The sequence below is a fragment of the Cricetulus griseus genome, assembly GCF_003668045.3.
Source record: "Cricetulus griseus strain 17A/GY chromosome 1 unlocalized genomic scaffold, alternate assembly CriGri-PICRH-1.0 chr1_0, whole genome shotgun sequence".
In the NCBI taxonomy this organism is placed as follows: domain Eukaryota; kingdom Metazoa; phylum Chordata; class Mammalia; order Rodentia; family Cricetidae; genus Cricetulus; species Cricetulus griseus.
The window spans coordinates 262,265,130-262,282,523 of NW_023276806.1; the positions used below are offsets into that span (position 1 = coordinate 262,265,130).

The following is a 17,394-nucleotide window of genomic DNA, read 5'->3' on the forward strand; positions in this document are numbered from 1 at the left end:
CATCACGTCAGTCACTCACTGTCTTCACTGTGTGGAAGGCAGGGAAGGTCCACACAGGGCTAACTGGCAGCTCTGAATCATCTTGCCTCTGACCTGTAGGATTCCAAGGATTCAAAAACAGGGACCAGCTTTTTTTGTGAGGAACATAACAAATGAAAGAACGTAACCTCAAGCAAACAAAAGCTTTCTATAATCCTTGAAAATAGCATCTGTGGAGGCAGGTGGAATGTAGCACTCCAGTAATCCCAACTCCTAGAGAGGCCGAGGCAGGAGAATTACAAGTTTGAGGCTAGCCTGAGCAACCCAGTGAAATGTCAGAGACAGGTGGAGCTCATTGCATTTGAGTTCAAGGTCATCCTGGTCTACATAGTATGTGTCCAGCCAGGGCTGCGTGGTAAGACTCTTTCTCAACAAACAAACAAACAAACAAAAGAAGAAAGGCACTGATTGTACATGCGTGAAACCTGAGCTGCAGGCAAGCTAAAATAGAACTGTAAGTTTGTTGTCAGTCTGGGCTCAAAATCCAAGCGACAACAAAACCAAGACCCAAAAGAAAACCAATTTTACCAAAACAACAAAAAAGACACCAGAAAGTCAAGGAAGCCTGCACACGTATATGAAAAGAAAACTGGCAGGCCCAGGGTACAGATGGGCCAGGAAAGCAGTCATGCACTCTACGAGCCAGGGGTGCGGTGTGGGCACTACACAGTGCAGTAGTGGAGGCCAGAGGAACAACCAGCACAAGTCCTTCCTGTCCCACTTCCTGTCACCCACCATGTCTGTCCTGAAGATAAAACTAAGTTACCAGATGTGACAGCAAGCACCTTTATCTGCTGAGAAATCTTGTTGGCCCTCTATATTTTAAAAAGAGATCACAGCCAGGCGGTAGTGGCACACACCTTTAATTCCAGTGCTTGGGAGGCAGAGGCGGAGGCCAGCCTGGTCTACAGAGTGAGTTCCAGAATACCCAGAGCTGTTACACAGAGAAACCCTGTCTCGAAAAACAAAACAAAATTACATCACACATTCTTCAGCTTGCTTCTTTCACATGAGAATAAGGTAGGTGATCATTCCAGGCCTTACAATCAGGTCTTCCCCAGTCACTATATCTGACTTTCTCTTGCTTTGTGTGTGGGCATGCGTAGCACATTAAGAACGTAACACAGGTCCTCACACATGTTCAACAGACTGTCTACCACTGAGCTATATCTCCAGCCTCAATTTGACTCTTATTCCAGGCTTCCATAGGAGTGTGTATGTAGCTGTAATGATTTATTCTGATCATTGTTTTTCTTTCAAGTCCTTGATGATAAAATGTTGGTGTTTCACCTGAGTGAGGCCTCGGTCTCCTAGCTTTCCCAGATGGCCCTGGAGAGTAATCAAGGCTGAAGACCATGATGCTTACTGAGATAGGTCAATGGTCTGACACACCTGGAAAGGCAGCATGGTTTCTAGTGCAGCCCTAGGGGGAAACCAAGGGTGTCAAATGCGGGGAAGGGGTGCCCCAGGACCTGGGCCGAGGTGAAGGACAGTCTATGGGACCAGTCCTGCTGAGCTGTCAGAAGATCTAAGACAGCTTTCCCAGAGGATGACATGGCTCCACGTGACCTGGCAACAGGGGCTGAGACCTGCAACTGACTTTTTTCTTTTTTTCTTTTTTTTTTTCCTGGTTCCTTCAAATCAGCCACAGTGCATTGGTGTGACCACAGGGTGCATGAGCTCTTTGGCCTACATTGAGGAGAGGTGACCAGGCCTGTTTTTCCCCTTACCTGCTGCAAGACACCAGCTTTCTCCCTCCAGACTTCTGTGCTAAGGGTAGCTGGGATGGGAAGTCGTTGGCTCAGTCAGGTGGCTCACGGTGGGTAAGAAGCTGGCTGCGTGTGGGAGGGCAGTAGCTGCGACCACTGGAGGCCACACAGAATATCCCGCAGGGGCGCCAGATGTGGAGGCAGCCTGCAGCTGGGTGGGGGGTGCATAGTGGTGGTGGTGGTGCACTAGGGGTGGCTTCTGCTTTTCGGCTCGCAGGACTCCACGGTGTGCCCATCGCTGGTCCTGGCAGAGTGCACAGCCAGGTCAGGGCTGCAGCATCCTTTCCCTATGCCTGGGCCCAGCTTGGTGGGAAGGGCAGCTGAACGTGATGGGAATACAGCCTGTGCTTAGAGTTCTCCGCGCCCCAGCTACTTTACCTGTTCCTCATGCAGAAGGACCGAGGAACATTGCCTTCGCCACATACCCACAAGCCAGAGAAACCCTTGCACAGGTACCCAGGAGCACCCTGCCCTCAGTCAGTAGCTAAACCTCAGCACCCAAACCTGCCTGGAGGGTGGCAGCAGGTGGCCCTGTGGGCCCGGGTGGCAGGACTTTGAGCATCATGTTCTGCATGAGGATCTGGTGCATCTGTGCGTTCTGCATCAGCATCATCTCCACCATGTCTAAAAGGAGATCAGGTCTTACTCAGATGCTGGCTGTCAACAGGGTAAGGTGCCTGGCTTATCCTTTGGCCTCCACTGGTGCAGTGCAGTGTGTGTACACCCCCACCCCCATGGCTAAATAAATGTAATTAAAAATAAAACATCTGGCTGGAGAGATGGCTCGGTGGCTCACATGGCCCAGGGACCTCCATTTGATCCCCAGCATCCATGTGACAGCTAACAACCATCTGTAATTCCAGTTCCAGGGGACCTGATGCCCTCTTCTAGCCTCTGAGAGTCGTGCATGGGCATGGTACCCTGATGCATGCAGGCAAAATACTTGTGCACAAAATAAAAATCCTTTTTTAAAATGACTTAGGAAGTGTCAGTTTTCCACACCCCAAAATGACAGTCTGGGCTCAGTTGAGGCTGGACTCTGACCTGGAGTGCTAGAATTCCTCAGAAACCTTGTGAAGTGGATCCTGTTTGCCTGGAAAAGCCATTTCTTATCTGCTCCTACAACCCCATCTCCAAACAGGGCATCTAGTTCTCTAATAATTCAAACTAGCCTCCACCAGATCAGAGCCCCACAGAGGCAGAAAATAAACAACTCACAAGTCTCAGGAAGTCTTTGAAACCTACCAGATACACAAAGTACCACCTTCCAGAGTTATATAAGCAGCAAGGACTGCTGGCGGATTCAGACCAGCTGAACTGCCTGGAAGAGACTCTTTGACCTATTGACTAGGGCAGAGCTCTGAGATTCCAGCTTTCACAAGTCATTACTCACCCTGGGACAGACTTTTGGTGATCCAGCTGCCTTTTAGTTATCCTTGATTCTGTAAGTAACCCCAATAAACTCATTGATTCACGAAGTTGGACTTTAGTGGTTACTGATACTTTTGTCTGTTAGTGGTTCTCTATCTTAGATGTTGCATCTCACCAGGTAAAGTGTCACATAGCACCCACTTTACAAAAATACTTTCCATGCTGGGCAGTGGTAACACACACCTTTAATCCCAGCAATTGGGAGGCAGAGGCAGGCAGATCTCTGTGAGTTCAAGGCTAGCCTGGTCTTCAAAGAGAGTTCCAGGACAGTCTCCAAAACCTACAGAGAAACCCTATCTCAAAAAACAAAAACAAAAACAAAAAAAAATTCCCTTTCAGTATATAATTTCACAAACCTACAGTAATAGCAATCTAGAACACATACACACCTTCCTTGATGCTTCCAGATCTTTGGGTGGGAAAGGCCTGGGGAGGAGAAATCTGTGCAATCAGTGGCTGCTGGGGCAGCTGCTGAATGATGGTGGCAGGAGGCTGGGGGACCTAAGAAAGGCCAGCTGATTAGCCATCTGAATATACAGTCTTCATAAGTATCCTCCATCCACCCATCCATGTGCACACTTAACTATCCATCTGTCTATCCATCCACACATCCCATCCGTCTGACTGTCCTCCTGCCTATCTGTGTACCCATCCATTCACCCATTCACCCAGCCCTCCATCTGTCATCCACTTGAAAAGAAATTTAAATGACTAACACTAAGTTAAATAAACGATTGAATAGAAAATCTTTTACACCTGGTTATCATTAGGACTTAGTTTTGTTTTCTTTTCTTTTTGAGACGAGGTCTCCTGTGTAGCTCTCACTGGCACAGAACTCACTATGTAGACCAGACTGGCCTTGAGCTTGTGGTGGTCCTTCTGCCTCTGACTCCAGAGTACAGGATATAAGTATATACTACCGCATCCAACATGTACATGACATTAAAAAAAAAAAAAAGATTTAGGTATTTACTATGAGTACAGTGTTCTGTGTACATGTCTTTCTTCAGGCCAGATGAGGGCACCAGATCTCATTATAGATGGTTGTGAGCCACCATGTGTTGCTGGGAATTGAACTTAGTACCTCTGGAAGAGCAGCCAGTGCTCTTAACCACTGAGCCATCTCTCCAGCCCCCATACATGACATTTCTAATGTTTCTCCTATCTTCTACCTTCAGGAAGTAGTTAATGCCTGTTTTAATTTAACAACTGATGTATTCAGTCTTCTTTATGCATTTTAACAGGAGTAGATTGGAATTTCATGGTGTAGGGAGTCTGGGGTAAACCTGCTTGATGAAAAATCGGGTGTCCACAAGTCTCTTCCAGTGGCTTGTCTATTGTAGCGTCATTACCAACTTTGCTGCTTACCACAGCTCTCCCATATATGGCAGGGTGTATGTAGACCTTGTGCACAGATAGCCTCTAGTTTCTCTTCTGAGTGAAGTAAATGTGCAGCGATTTCAAGCAAACACCAGAGACTTGTTTAATTCCCCCTTACAAGTCTCGAGTGAACTTGCCCCTTCTTTCCATTCTCAGAGTCAGTGACCTAGACCAGACTTGGGAGCTTTCTCCCCCAGAGATGTAGTGAATTAGGGTTCATGGGCCACATGGGCTAAGTTGTTAAAAATGAGAACAGCCACAGACAGATATCAACATGAGTGTTTTTTGTTTGTTTGTTTGTTTTGTTTTGTTTTGTTTTTTCTTTGGTCTTTTCGAGACAGGGTTTCTCTGTGGCTTTGGAGGCTGTACTGGAACTAGCTCTTGTAGACCAGGCTGGTCTTGAACTCACAGAGATCCGCCTGCCTCTGCCTCCCGAGTGCTGGGATTAAAGGCGTGCGCCACCACCGCCCGGCTCATCATGAGTTCTTATCAGTACTATTTCATGAAATCAAAATGCATCTTCTGTGTTACGAGGTATTTTTCCTATATTTCTCTGCAAACATGTAAGAGCATGAAACAAGAAAGGTTGTGTGCATGGTTTTAATCTCAGCATTTGGAAGGCAGGGGCAGGAGGCATGGTCTATGTAGTGGGGTCAGCCTGAGTGAGTTCCGGCCAGCCAGGAATACATAGTGAGATTGGCCCTGTCTTAATAGCAAACACAATGGTCCTGACAGCAGGCAGAAACACAGGCTGGACCATCTGGAAACTGGTCCAGACAGCTCACAGCAAAGGCGGTTCTGTGGATCCATTCCCTCTGCTAAGTGCTGCTGCCAGTTTTCCTGCCCATAGGGCAGATGTCGTCCAGGTTGCCGGCATGGTCAGAATGTGGTTTTCTCTTGTGCCTATTCTCCCATTTCTGCATTCCCTCCCCTCCCGCTGAATCCCAAAGGCCTCGTCTGGACTCTCCCAACTCCTCTGCTTAAGAACATTCTTTCTGAGCCATTGAGATGCTTAGCAGATAAAGGTATTCACCAAGGGGCTTGGGGACTTGGCTTTGATCCCCAGAACCCATGTGACAGTGGAAAGGCAGAACCATTCCACAGTATTGCTCTCTGACTTCCACATATGCTCTGTGATGCATGTGCCTCACATATGTGTCAAAAGCACATGCACACAGTAATATATATATATATATATATATATATATATATATGTATGTATATTAAAGTGATATATTAAAGGGTTGTGTGTCTCTGAATTCAGGACCCACTGGTGCTAAACTCCCCTAATCCTTCCAATGCAGCTGTTAGGTTGGTCTAGTCGGGGTGAGTCTGTCTTGAGAGGTGGTCATCCCTAAGCCAGTCCCCCCTGTATTTCCCCAGACCACTGATGGTGCCACAGACAGCAAATGAAGCCGCTGTTGGCTCACTTAACAGATTGAACCTCTCCAGAGCACTGGCATCCTGCTGGGACCTCCTGGAAAAGAGATGAGAGAGTCCTTCCTTGGCCTCCCTCCCTGGACGTCAGAAGAGAGAGACATCTCCGGCTTCTCTGATTGCATGGATTACTGGCAGCACGGTGCACTTCTGTGAAGTCACAGTTCTGAGAAGCCCTCCTTCCCCACCAGAAGTTGCTGTTTACCCAAGAGTCCTACCGGGTGCTGGATGATCCTTGGTGGCTCTGGTGGTGGGGGCAGAGATGGGGAGCCAGAAGGGAAGACATCCATGGGAGGCACCTTCGGGTTCAGGGCTGGTGCCAGGGTTCTTTCATGTGTCCTGCTCCAGGCACGGGCTGGGGAGGGCTCATCTATCAGCTGCTGTTCCTAAGAGGGTTGACAGCCTGTTGCTTGTAAAGCCATCAGCAGAGGACACTGTCTCAACCTACAAACCTCACTGGGTGGACAGGCTCTCATCAGTATGGTTTTCCCACATCTTACCCCTGCCAGGGACTATGGCAGCCAAATATTCAATGTGGAGTCCCTGGAACTAGGGATCTATTTGTCCCTCTTCCCAATGTAACCATGTTGAATAAATCTCTTTTTTTTTCTGCTTTCCACTGTTAATTTGACTTTTAGTTAGCTTATTGAGAATGGGTAGCCAAATTGGACTTGAGACAAAGTTCAATAATACTCCTTGGTAAACACTTGGAAATTCTGTTTCTCTTAACATAAACCAAATACTTGCAATAAGTTTCTGGTTGTGGTTATTGTTTCCCAGTGAATAATCTAATGGTTCTTCATGCATTTTGGCATCTGGCCCACTGTAGAAAGAGCAAACCTCTTGTCCCAGGGGACTATGGGGATGACGCCCATACAGATGCTTCTATGGGGAGCCACTTCTTGCTGCTGGCCAATTTAGTTTATGTGAGCCCTGTGTCCTGTGGGAATGGGCCTTGCCTCACTGCCTGCTCTGTGGCAGTGGCCTAAGCAGTTTCTAAGCTCACATGCTGCCTGTACCTGACATTTTACCTTCTCTAATTTCCTCAGGGAAGTGATAGGCTGTGAATATTAGTCTCTTAAATGCTCACAGTTCAGTTACCCACCCCCAATTTGCAAACATCAGCTAATTGACCCCAGGAGTACAGACAATCGTTGGAGTCTCTGAGCCAGTGTATTAGTCCATGGAGAGTTAGGACCGGGTTTGGCAGAGGATGCAGGCCTACCCAGAGTCTCTGTAGAAGGTCCCTCCTTCTCCTCAAAGCACTCTTCAGGGCAGTGTCTGGCTTTTCCTGCTGCCCTGAATGGAGAAGGCACATATCACTGAGGAATGTATCCTGTCTGGTGGCTCTGGCACCCTGCACCCTAGGGTCCAGAGTAGCCTGGAGCCTCCTGAGCTCCTGAGCTTGTGTCTGTCATAAACATCCATCCCAAAGAAGGAAGGACCAGGGCTGGGGCAGGCAGAAAGAGGGCTATGGGTAGACAGGGGAAAGCTTGGTTAGAGTCAGCCCAGTATATTTTCTTAGTCCTGAACGGCACTGAAAGTCAGTAGAACAGATCTCTCTTGGTGCTCCAGCATTCGTGGGCTGCAGGAGGCCTCCACAGGCCCTGCCTTGCCTCCATAGCTCTGACCCCAAGCTATCTGGAAAAGACAGGTATGCTCACCAACTGGAGGGAGAGGCTCTTACTACAGAAAAAGCTCTCCAAGGGGTCTGCTTGGCCTGGCACCCTATTGGAGCTGGGCTTTTGATGATGCCAGGGTGGCTTCTCTGGAAGCTTTACCTGGGATACCCTCTGGCACATTTGTGGCCATTGGGTTGTGTGTAGGTCCCTGGAGCATGTGGCCTGGTTTGCCATTTTCCATCTAGGTTTGAGGTTTGGCCAGCTGCCCTCAGTGTTCCCAGAGTTACCCACAGCCATGAATACTCCATGTTCTGAAGAATAAGACATGTTCCTCTGGCCTCAGATCCTCATTAAGATGTCCATAAACCCCAGGTACTGAGAAGGGTAAGATTGAGTCCCTGCCCATCTCTGGAACCAGAGCCATATGAGTCTGAATTGGTTGGGACAATTTCTACACTGCCCTCTCTATGGTTACATTTTCTCATCTACAAGATGCATTTCCCCTAAGAGTCAGCTGGCTAAGGGTACAGCATGTGTGCGTGCATGCGTGTGTGTGTGTGTGTGTGTGTGTGTGTGTGTGTGTGTGTGTGTGTGTGTGTGTGTTGTTTTACAGGTGAAAACAAAAGCCAGGGCCTTCTCTGCCTGCCCATCTCCTGGTCTGCTCTCCTTCCTACCTATGTATGCCCAAGCATCTTAGAGCTCTCACCTGCTCTGCCCATGCTTTCTCGTTCCTGTTCCAGCATCTGTGAGGAGGAAATTGTGATGGTAGCTTGACTCCAGGTTGGTGAGTGGAGTCTCCGCCCACCTGCCTGTGTAGCTGATATTCCAAAAGCTCTAGGAGTGGTCAGCACCCAAAAGAAGTACTTTTCAGGTGAGCCATCTAGCTGGGGCAAGGGTCAACATTCTCTTAAGGATTATTCTGGTCATGTTCTCAAACATAATGTATGCTACCTGTCTTAAACCCAAAGGGGATACCCTGAGCCTCCCGCGCCCCCCCCCCCGTGGTCTGATGAGACACAAGTAAGACATCCTGATGCACAACAAGGGGTACCCTGGTGGACCCCATGGGGTTTCCCTGCTGGGATCCAAAGGGGACACCCTGATAGGAACCAAGAGGGATGCTATGTGGGCCCTAAGAGGGCACTTTTATGGGTCTCAAGGGTTACCCTGAAGAGCCCTGAGAGGGTAACTCCAGGCAGATTTCAGAGTAGCAACCCTTGCAGAGACTACCTTCAGTTGGTATCCAAGGCCACCAGGGCCCTGAACTAGGGGTTCCAGGGTTGATAATAGGTGGGAAGCAGAAGAAGAACAATGTAGGAAAAACATATGGAGGAGTTGACCATGGGCAGCATGGGTCCCTATGGGCCCTATGCATCACGGCTGGCAAAGGTAAGTGTGTTGGTCATGGATCACTTAGAACTTCATAGATGGTTGAAAAGTGGAAAAGACTGGGCATGACCAGGTTTTTCCGTGGGCATGTCAGGCTCTATCTCCTCAGTAAGGAGTATCCCTTTAAACAAGAGCCTGGAGTACAGGGGCTTTATAGGGCTATGCCCTAGAATGGATCAACAGGGGTTGACCACAGTAGTGGGTAGGCTCTGCCTTACCTGTTCCAGGAGTCGCAGTGTCAGTCGGGTCATCTGATCTGTCATTGAGGAGTCCGACATCCTAACAACTGTATAAGAGGCCTGAAGAGAAGTAAGAGGTCGAGATCCCGCTCTGTGTGGCCCTTGGTTACATGCAGCAAAGAGCCCCCTCAGGGGTCATGGTGCCTCAGGACAAGAGAGGAGGAAATAGGAGATTGACTGGTCCCTCCCTGGGTTCCAGTGCCAGGCCCTGCCCTGGAGTTGTGACAGTTGCTAGCTTGTCACAACTAGGGAGGTCTTGGGTTGCCAGGATGCCTCTGAGAGTCCTTCCTGGGCTCTGTGTCCAGCAAATGGGTTGCCTGTAAACACTGATCCACAGGCGTAGCCAGGCACAGATCAGTGGGGACATAAGAGGCCACAGGGACAGACTTCAGATTCCTCCAGACACCACTTACCCAGGGAAATAGTGTAGAGGAATGAGTGGAGGACCCCATCTCCTCTAGAGCCTCACCCTCTGCTGTGGTCACCCCTGTTACTCTGCTCTAATCTCCCGCCTCTGCAAACTGCCAGGAGAAGTTCTTGCTTCCAGAGCAAGCCTTTTCCCTGAGTCTGATTTCATAATGAAGAGCTATGACTTCTTGTTTGCTTCTTTCTGCAGCATAGAATCAATTAGTTTCTAGCACTTTCCAAAGTCAGGAGGCAGGCTGTACCTGCCAGCAAGTGCACTTCTGGTGCACAGCCCTGTAAAGCTGCCTTTGGGATGCTCTTGTCCTTACTGGGAACTTTCAAAGCAAAAAGGCAATGTGGCCGGACACCCAGGAGGACCATGGGAAAGGAGCTTCCTGGGGGCTTCAGGAGTTTTTTGTGGCAGAGACTTTGGCCGGAGAGGGATAAAGGACACCTCCTAAGGGGACACCCGGTCAGAGGGTGCACTGGCCTAGAGGGTGCAGACAAGAATACAGAAAAGGAGGCCACATATGGGGATGGAGGTTCAAAGCCAAATGGGATGTAAGCCAGTGCCTCCCCTTGAAAAAGGAAATGCAGCTGGGCCATAGCAGGTTCTAACTAAGCCCTATGAACCTAAGAGACAGCCAGGGTAGGGTCAGCACCCCTGGATCCCTGCTAACTCTGGAAACCGCATCAGATTGAAGGAGAGTTAAAGGGACATACATAGACAAGGAAAGCAGGCTTTTGGAGATGGTAGCTTCTTTTCCCAGAGGGCACTGCTAAGAGAAACAGCAAGGCATGGGTGTAGATATCTTAAACAAGACCGATAAGGCTTGCAGCTTTCTGAGAGTTAGTGCCTTTCCTATGACATGTTACTGAAGGCACAACCTATCAACACCATTTACCCCTGCAATGCTGGCCTTAGAAGCAGCTAACCCATTTCTCTATTGCAAAAAGCCTGTCCTCTCTGTACTGGCCTCTTTCGTAGGAAGTTGCTAGGCACAGTAAATGTTTACAGGGTAGGGAACCATGTCCAATGCTTGTGAGAGCCTCCGTGTAACTCGCTTCAGTAGCTTTTAATACTAAAAATAAATTGAAATAAGATCCAAGTGCTATGCTTGCAGAGCTTCCTTCACATGTCTATATAAATGACTTTTTGCAGATGTTGGCTCAGGGGAGCACATGCTCCCCTACTGCCTGTTGTAAATGGATAAAAATAACATTAAAACTTGAGATTCAAGTATGACTCAGGGCTTTGGTTGTTCTTGGGAAATCTGATCTTGCTACCTTTGTGGCCCCTCTTCTAATGAGCCTACTCTCTCATTTGCACAAAAACGCTCCAGTTCTGAATCTGGGAGTCAAGAGGATTCCACATGCCATAGAGGACTGTGATTTGGCCCAGAGAGGAGTACTCCTTTTGGCTTTGTTTCCAAAACCTCCTGAAGTTTTTTTTTTTTTGGGGGGTGGGGGTGGGTTCGAGGCAGGGTTTCTCTGTGGCTTTGGAGTATGTCCTGGAACTAGCTCTTGCAGACCAGGCTGGTCTGGAACTCACAGAAATCCGCCTGCCTCTGCTGGGATTAAAGGCGTGTGCCACCACCACCCGGGCCCTCCCGAAGTTTTGTTTATGTTGTAGTCACTTAGGTGTGTGGCTTCCACTAAGGCTGCGAGACAAGTCTTGGTAAAGTGTCACACCTGTGAATTAAGGGAAGAACTTGTTTCTGCTTTTGTCTGAAATGAAAACCTCCACAACAAGCCATGTTCAGCTGGAGGTATGAGGTAGATAAACTTAGCAAAAAGTACCCAAACCCATTGATCTAACCCAAGAAGGCATTGAATGAATTACGATAGTGGGCTTTATCTGAAGAAGTGAGAGGGAAAAGGCCTGTCCTCCTGTACCCTCATCTTTCTCTCCAGGTCATCTCCTAACTATAGACATATAGGAGGCTGTGTCATCTTTCTAGCTTCACTTGGTATGGCTGCAGCATGGTTGAGTTTTGTGGAGGTTCACCTTTTTCCTTATGGGGGAACCATCAAGAGGTACTGAAATAGCTTAAGAAAGGTCAAGCTGGGCTGGGCAGTGGTAGTGAATGTCTTCAATACCAGCACTCCGGCGGCAGAAGCTGATGGGTCTCTGTGAGAGTTCGAGGCCAGCCTTGTCTACAGAGCTAATTCCAGACAGCTAGGGCTGTTCTACAGAGAAACCCTGTCTCGGAAAGAAAATAAAACAAAAGAAAGGTCAGGTTGCCCAGACTTCATACTTCCTGCTCTAGGAACCACACTTGACAATGAACAAATGTCTTCTCATTCCTTTTCATAAAGGAATACCAAAAGGGTCCCCCTACATGCTCAGAAAGGGTTCTGATATGTAAAAACCATCATGTGATGTTCACAGTGTCAAAGGTTCCTGGGAAAGACAACCCACTCCCTTAGCTGCACCAGGTGTGATGTGATTACAGATTTTTGGATTTAAAAACCATACCCTCCTTTGTGTGGAGCCCAAGAGTCTCCCAGACAAGAGCCTGCTCTTGGTTAGCTGGCTAGAAGTGTAATCTCAAATGACTTCATAAAGCGTGGTGATCTGTAACTTTCTCTAATGGACTATTTCAGCACTACTGCTCAGTATTTCCTGTTTCCCATTTGTTACTCCCACCCATCCTATTCACAGCCCTTCTCTCTCTCTCTCTGTCTCTCTGTCTCTCTCTGTCTCTCTCTCTCTCTCTCTCTGTGTATGTGTCATAAGGAATGGTTTTAATGAAATGAAAAGCATTTACAGAAATATACATGACTACAGAAAAAAGAAAGTGCATCAATTACAGGGCTCTTAAATCTCCTTCCTTGCTATGTGTAGGTCAAGAATGAAGCCTCTTCCTGTCTTCCCAGCACAGTGTGCTTGGAATGTTTGCCTTGTGAGTACTATTCTTTCAATGAGCCTCCATCTGCCCAAACCAGGTATAAGGTTCACCTTGGGTAAATGTTAATTGACAGAAGAGGGCATTGGAATTCCTGAAACTAAGTTACAGACAGTTGTGACCTGCTGTATGGGTGCTGGGAACTCAATCCAGATTCCCTTGACAGAGCATAAGGGGAATTTAGAATGACATGGAGAGCAGGGACAGGCCCCTTTAAGAGGGGCTTCTTCTGTGAAGGTTGTAAGGAGGGTACAGTGAAACCATTGAACTAGGCCTCTCTGTTGGTGCAAAGTATTTGGTTAGAACCCCCAGCTCACCCTGCATGATCCAGAAAGCCCCATTCCTGTCTCTCCACACCCTGCCCTCTCTGAAAATCACCAACAAAGAAAAGGCACCAAAAAGCCCAGTTCCACATTCTTGGTGGCTACTACAGCTTCCTCCCCTATTGCCACCAGAAATCCAAGTCCCTGCCTAAGTGGTAAGCTTTTGACGGTACATAGGCACAAATCTGGCTTGTGGCAAATACCTTCTCACTAAATAAACTCACTTTGATTACTCAAGGAGTCTCCAGGAATTTTATGAAGTGTTTCTCACTCTGATGAAAATGCTGGTGGGGAGGGCTCTTCCCTCCGGGCTGACCTGCCCTTCAGGATATGGTAGTTTTGTCTTTTTTTTTTTTTTTTTTTTTTTTTTTTTTCTGAGGCAGGGTTTCTCTGTGGCTTTGGAGGCTGTCCTGGAACTGCCTCCCGAGTGCTGGGATTAAAGGCGTGCGCCACCAACGCCCGGCTCGTTTTTTTTGTTTGTTTTGTCTTTTTTGTTTTTGTTCTTTTGAAGATGGGGTTCCTCTGTGTAGCCCTGGCCATCTCAGAACTCAGAGATCTACCTGCCTCTGCCTCCCCAGTCCTGGGATTAAATTGCTCTGCTGAGCGGTTTATTTAGTGAGAAGGCAAAAATGGCTGGCATGCAGATTTGGTATAAAATAGTAGTGTTTATAGCCCTAAACACATTTCCCTGTCCCCGAATTCCCCAGTGCTGAATCTTTTAGGAAGGTACGACCATTCAGGTGTTACCGCCTCTCCAGATTCTCCATCCTATTGATGCGGGATGCAAAGCCTTCTCTAACATATATCCAGAATCTCAAGATCCCCTCCTTTTTCAGGCACGCAGGCACCAGCTGTTGGCTAGGGAAGACAGGGGTCTAATCCTTCCTGATTATCTGTGATTCATTGATGAGTTCTAAACGTACCTCTTGTTTAAAGTGGACCATAGGGGACTTGTGTTCTTACAGTAACACCAGGGAGACTGTTTCCAGGTAGAGGCGGCGGAGTCACAGTCAGGAGCCTGAACCCAGTGACTCTGTGCACTGAAGAGTGCGCATGAATACAGTGGCAACTCCGGGCACACCGGGGACGCCAGTCTAAGTTATAGGTGTCACTCAGTGAATACTGTTGTACTCGGTTCTTTGGGTCTGGGGTTGAAGACAGGGGTCAGTGTTTAGGAGGGGCAGAAACGGTCAAAGCAGGGCCAGGGAGGCAGGAGGAATCTACAGGTTTGGCTGCACCAGTGGCCAAATAATTCACAGTACTCGTCCTCGAAGGACGAGAGGGGAGGGTAGCGAGCGTCCTGCTGGGCTTAAGGCGCAGCGGATCCCAAGAACGACTTCTGCAGGTTCCGCCAAGAGAGTGGAAGGAGCGAGCCCGAGGCTTGGACGGACGCTCGCTCGCTCGCGTGCGAGTCCCCCTCCTGCCGGGAGGGGGCGCCAGGCAGCGCGCCGCCGGGAACCGGTTCGCACGAACCTTCCCGCCGCGCAGTTGACGAGCAGCAGCGAGCCCCGGGAGTCCCGCATCCCGCTCATTGGCGTCCGCGATGAGGGTGGGAGCGCCGAGGCACCAATGGAGGGCAGGAGAGGCGGCGCTCCGCCCTTGCAGCGTCGCCGGAGCGCGCGTGCGCATGCCCGCGCCCGGCTCCGGATTGGCGGCGCAGCGGGGCGGCGCTGACAGTTGCGCGTATGGGGGGTGGGGAGGCGAGTGGGCGAAGGGAGGGAGTGTAAATAGAGCGAAGGAAGAGGCCTCGCGCCTGCCCCGGCCGCCTCCGAGCGAGCCTCGAGCAGCCCCGGCTGGAGATGGATGAAGACGAGCAGGAGGAGCGGCGCAGGAAAGTGGAGGCCGGCAGAGCCAAGGTAGCGTTCCCCCCTCCCTCCGCTTTGCTGTGGAGACAATTCCCAGGGAGGCGCTGGTGCCCCGGGCGCACAGCAAGCGGCGGCGGCGGCGGCGGAGCCCCGGGAGCCGCAGATGGAGCGCTCGCCCTTCACGCCGCTCCTGCGGAATTCACTTCCTAGCCGCCGCCATCTTGAATCCACCGCCCTCGGCCTCGCCCCGCCCCATTGCGGCGGCAGCCAATCAGCGTCTGAGACGCACGATGCCCCGTAGGCGGGCCGAGCGCCATGGGCGGGGTCTGATCACCTAGCATTCCTGGTTGTTGTGCTTCCGGTGCCGCAGACCGAACTGTCCAAGGCTTCTTTAAGAAAGTGCGCTCCGACTGCGTCTTCCCGGGAGCCGAGAGCTTCTGCTCCCGACTGTGCCCTGGCGCTGGGTTTGGTTATTCACTCTCTGATCGGGCCCTCCAGCTGCCATAGTTGTGAAATCTGCTCCAGATTTCGATTTTGTCTGATACTCTGGGAACATTTGTGCCTAATGTTAAGATAGTTTTAATCTGCTCAAGATTTCTATTTTGTTTGATACTCTAACATTTGTGCCTAATGTTAAGATAGTTTTTTGAAAAGTGATGGGGACCTAGAGGAAGAGAACGTGCGAACATTTTGGAATTGGATCCTTGGCCACCAACCATGGCAGCAGCGTACGGTTTCCTCCTCACTGTGTCAGCCTAGAACTAGGTACAACCACCGTGAATCGGCTGTGTTGATTTGGTGGCTCGCCTAGTTACCTAGTAGGAGCAATCCTTCATTTTAATCAAAAACACACACCCCCGCCCCCTGCCTCGGGCACGCTAACATACAGAATACAAACACACTGGAAATGACAGCACAGCAGTGACAGCCAGCCAGAAGACATAGTGCTCTTTTTTCCCCCTTCTAGGCGGTAGGTGCGAAGAAGGATGAAAAGATCCCCCCCCCCCTTTTTTATAAGCCAGATACGTGAGAGAAGAGGCAGTACAGAGTTCAGCGCTTCAGTTTGGGGAACTGATGTCTGCACTTGGGTGGTTTGTGAACACCAGTAGATGGAGGCCGATGAGAAGAACCGAAGCCACTGTTGAATGACCATAGTCAGAGACCAGGTCTGCGTTGCAGAGGAGAGCTTTGTAACAGATAGTTGCATTTGATGGAGGAAAGCAATCTACGGCTATGTCGGTCCTTCAAATTTCTTTTCACTCAAATACATGGCCTTGTTTATTTTCTCTGCCAGTGGAGTTGTGTTGCTGTTTTTTTTTTTTTTTTTTTCCTTCGTTGGCAGGCGCACATTAGCTTGTATGGCCATGGTTGTGACTTGAGGGACTAGGTGTTCCTCTGTGAAAAGCTCATGCTCCAGCGCTTGCTTTTTGAATGGGGAACGAGTGGGAGATAGTGTGTGAAGGCAGTTGAAAATCTGGTATTTGAGGGACTGAAAGCAGCTCAGCTGTACCTCTGACTGGCAGGCAAGATTCCGAGATGGTCCCTAGTGCTTTGCTGAGCTGTGTCATGAAAAATAGAACATCTGATTCCATAAAGGAAGATGCTGGAGTGACCTGGCTTGATTAAGTTTTTGCTATTTCTGTACCTTGTCTCAGAATCTATGGCAAGGAAGTTTTGGCTGGGCGATGTATCTCTTCGATTAGGGAAGAATGGGAGCAAGAAGAGAATGATCTAGCTTTATATAATAGTTTTAAGACTGACATATGCCTTAATTAAGCTCTCAGTGTGTTAAATAGAGACATTTTTAATTTCCTGTAAACTGCCAAGTATTAGGACAGCTATTCTTCTAACCAGCAATATTTTTTTCTTTTGTCTGCATCTAGGCATAAGTAATAGTCATTAGTAGACTCAGTATAATTTTAATGCCAAGGTTATAGATGTCAATGAAGGCAGTGTTTGTTGGGAAAGTGGTCTCTTGGCCTTGTGTGGCTGAGAGGACCAAGCTAGCTCAAACCTCATGCTCCCCACAAGCGTGTTGACTCTGTGGTTTTGTTACTTTTTTCTCGTTTATCTCTGTTTCTACTATTTCTCTAAATTTTTTCGCAGCTTGCTAGCTTCCGACAGAGAAAAACAAAAGGTGACTGTCCGAATTCGAAGAAAAAGACGGCGAAGAGGAAGGGTTCGGCTGTCAATGCGCCTGTCCAGGAGGAGGGTTCGGTAGCACCACAAAACAGTGAGCTCCCCCAAGGAGGGGCTGGTTTTGAAAGCACGTCATGCAGCAACACCCTGGAGGGGACCAGAGGGGCATTTGCAGCTCAGGTAGATTTATTTACTCATCATTATGCTAACATGTTGCCTATCTTCTAGTTATTGTTGCAGTAATTTACTAAACGTGGCCTTCTGTTTTTGCCTTTCAAAAATAGGGGAGAGGTATGTTAGTCCATAAAAGGTGAGCGAACAGGTTTTACGTAAATAAATGACTCATCTTTAAAGTTTATTTTATTTATTTTTTTTGTGTGTGGGCACTCATGCCGTGGTGTGCATGGGGACAGCTTTGTGGAGTAGTTTCTCTCCTTCCACCTTTATGTGAGTTTTTGGCAATTGAATGTAAGTTGCTTGGTTTGGATGGCCGTGGCTTTACCGGAC

The 17,394-nt window shown here is 48.8% G+C and overlaps 2 protein-coding genes across 12 annotated transcripts in view; one reads left to right on the forward strand and one right to left on the reverse strand.

Annotated features, from left to right (window-relative positions):
• Positions 1–1,809: 1,809 nt before the first annotated feature.
• CUNH21orf58 (chromosome unknown C21orf58 homolog) lies at positions 1,810–14,572 on the reverse strand. The gene is made up of 9 exons (XM_027394260.2): positions 14,206–14,572; positions 13,907–14,088; positions 9,286–9,366; positions 8,385–8,421; positions 7,282–7,355; positions 6,275–6,442; positions 3,629–3,740; positions 2,317–2,432; positions 1,810–2,052 (listed from the first exon to the last, which is right to left on the reverse strand). Exons 1-9 carry the CDS (start codon positions 14,570–14,572, stop codon positions 1,810–1,812), a joined length of 1,380 nt encoding a protein of 459 aa, XP_027250061.2.
• Positions 14,573–14,613: 41 nt separating this feature from the next.
• The window catches only part of Pcnt (pericentrin), an 89,245-nt gene continuing 86,464 nt past the window's right edge, over positions 14,614–17,394 (forward strand). For 9 of the 11 annotated variants that reach the window (XM_035450455.1, XM_035450460.1, XM_035450458.1 and 6 more), the window contains exons 1-2: positions 14,614–14,799; positions 16,855–17,067. In XM_035450455.1, the coding sequence (XP_035306346.1) occupies positions 14,743–14,799; positions 16,855–17,067 (270 nt within the window). In that variant the 5' untranslated portion in view covers positions 14,614–14,742. The remainder of the gene's footprint in view (positions 14,800–16,854; positions 17,068–17,394) is intronic. The other 2 variants (XM_035450461.1, XM_027394252.2) reach the window with 1 other exon arrangement.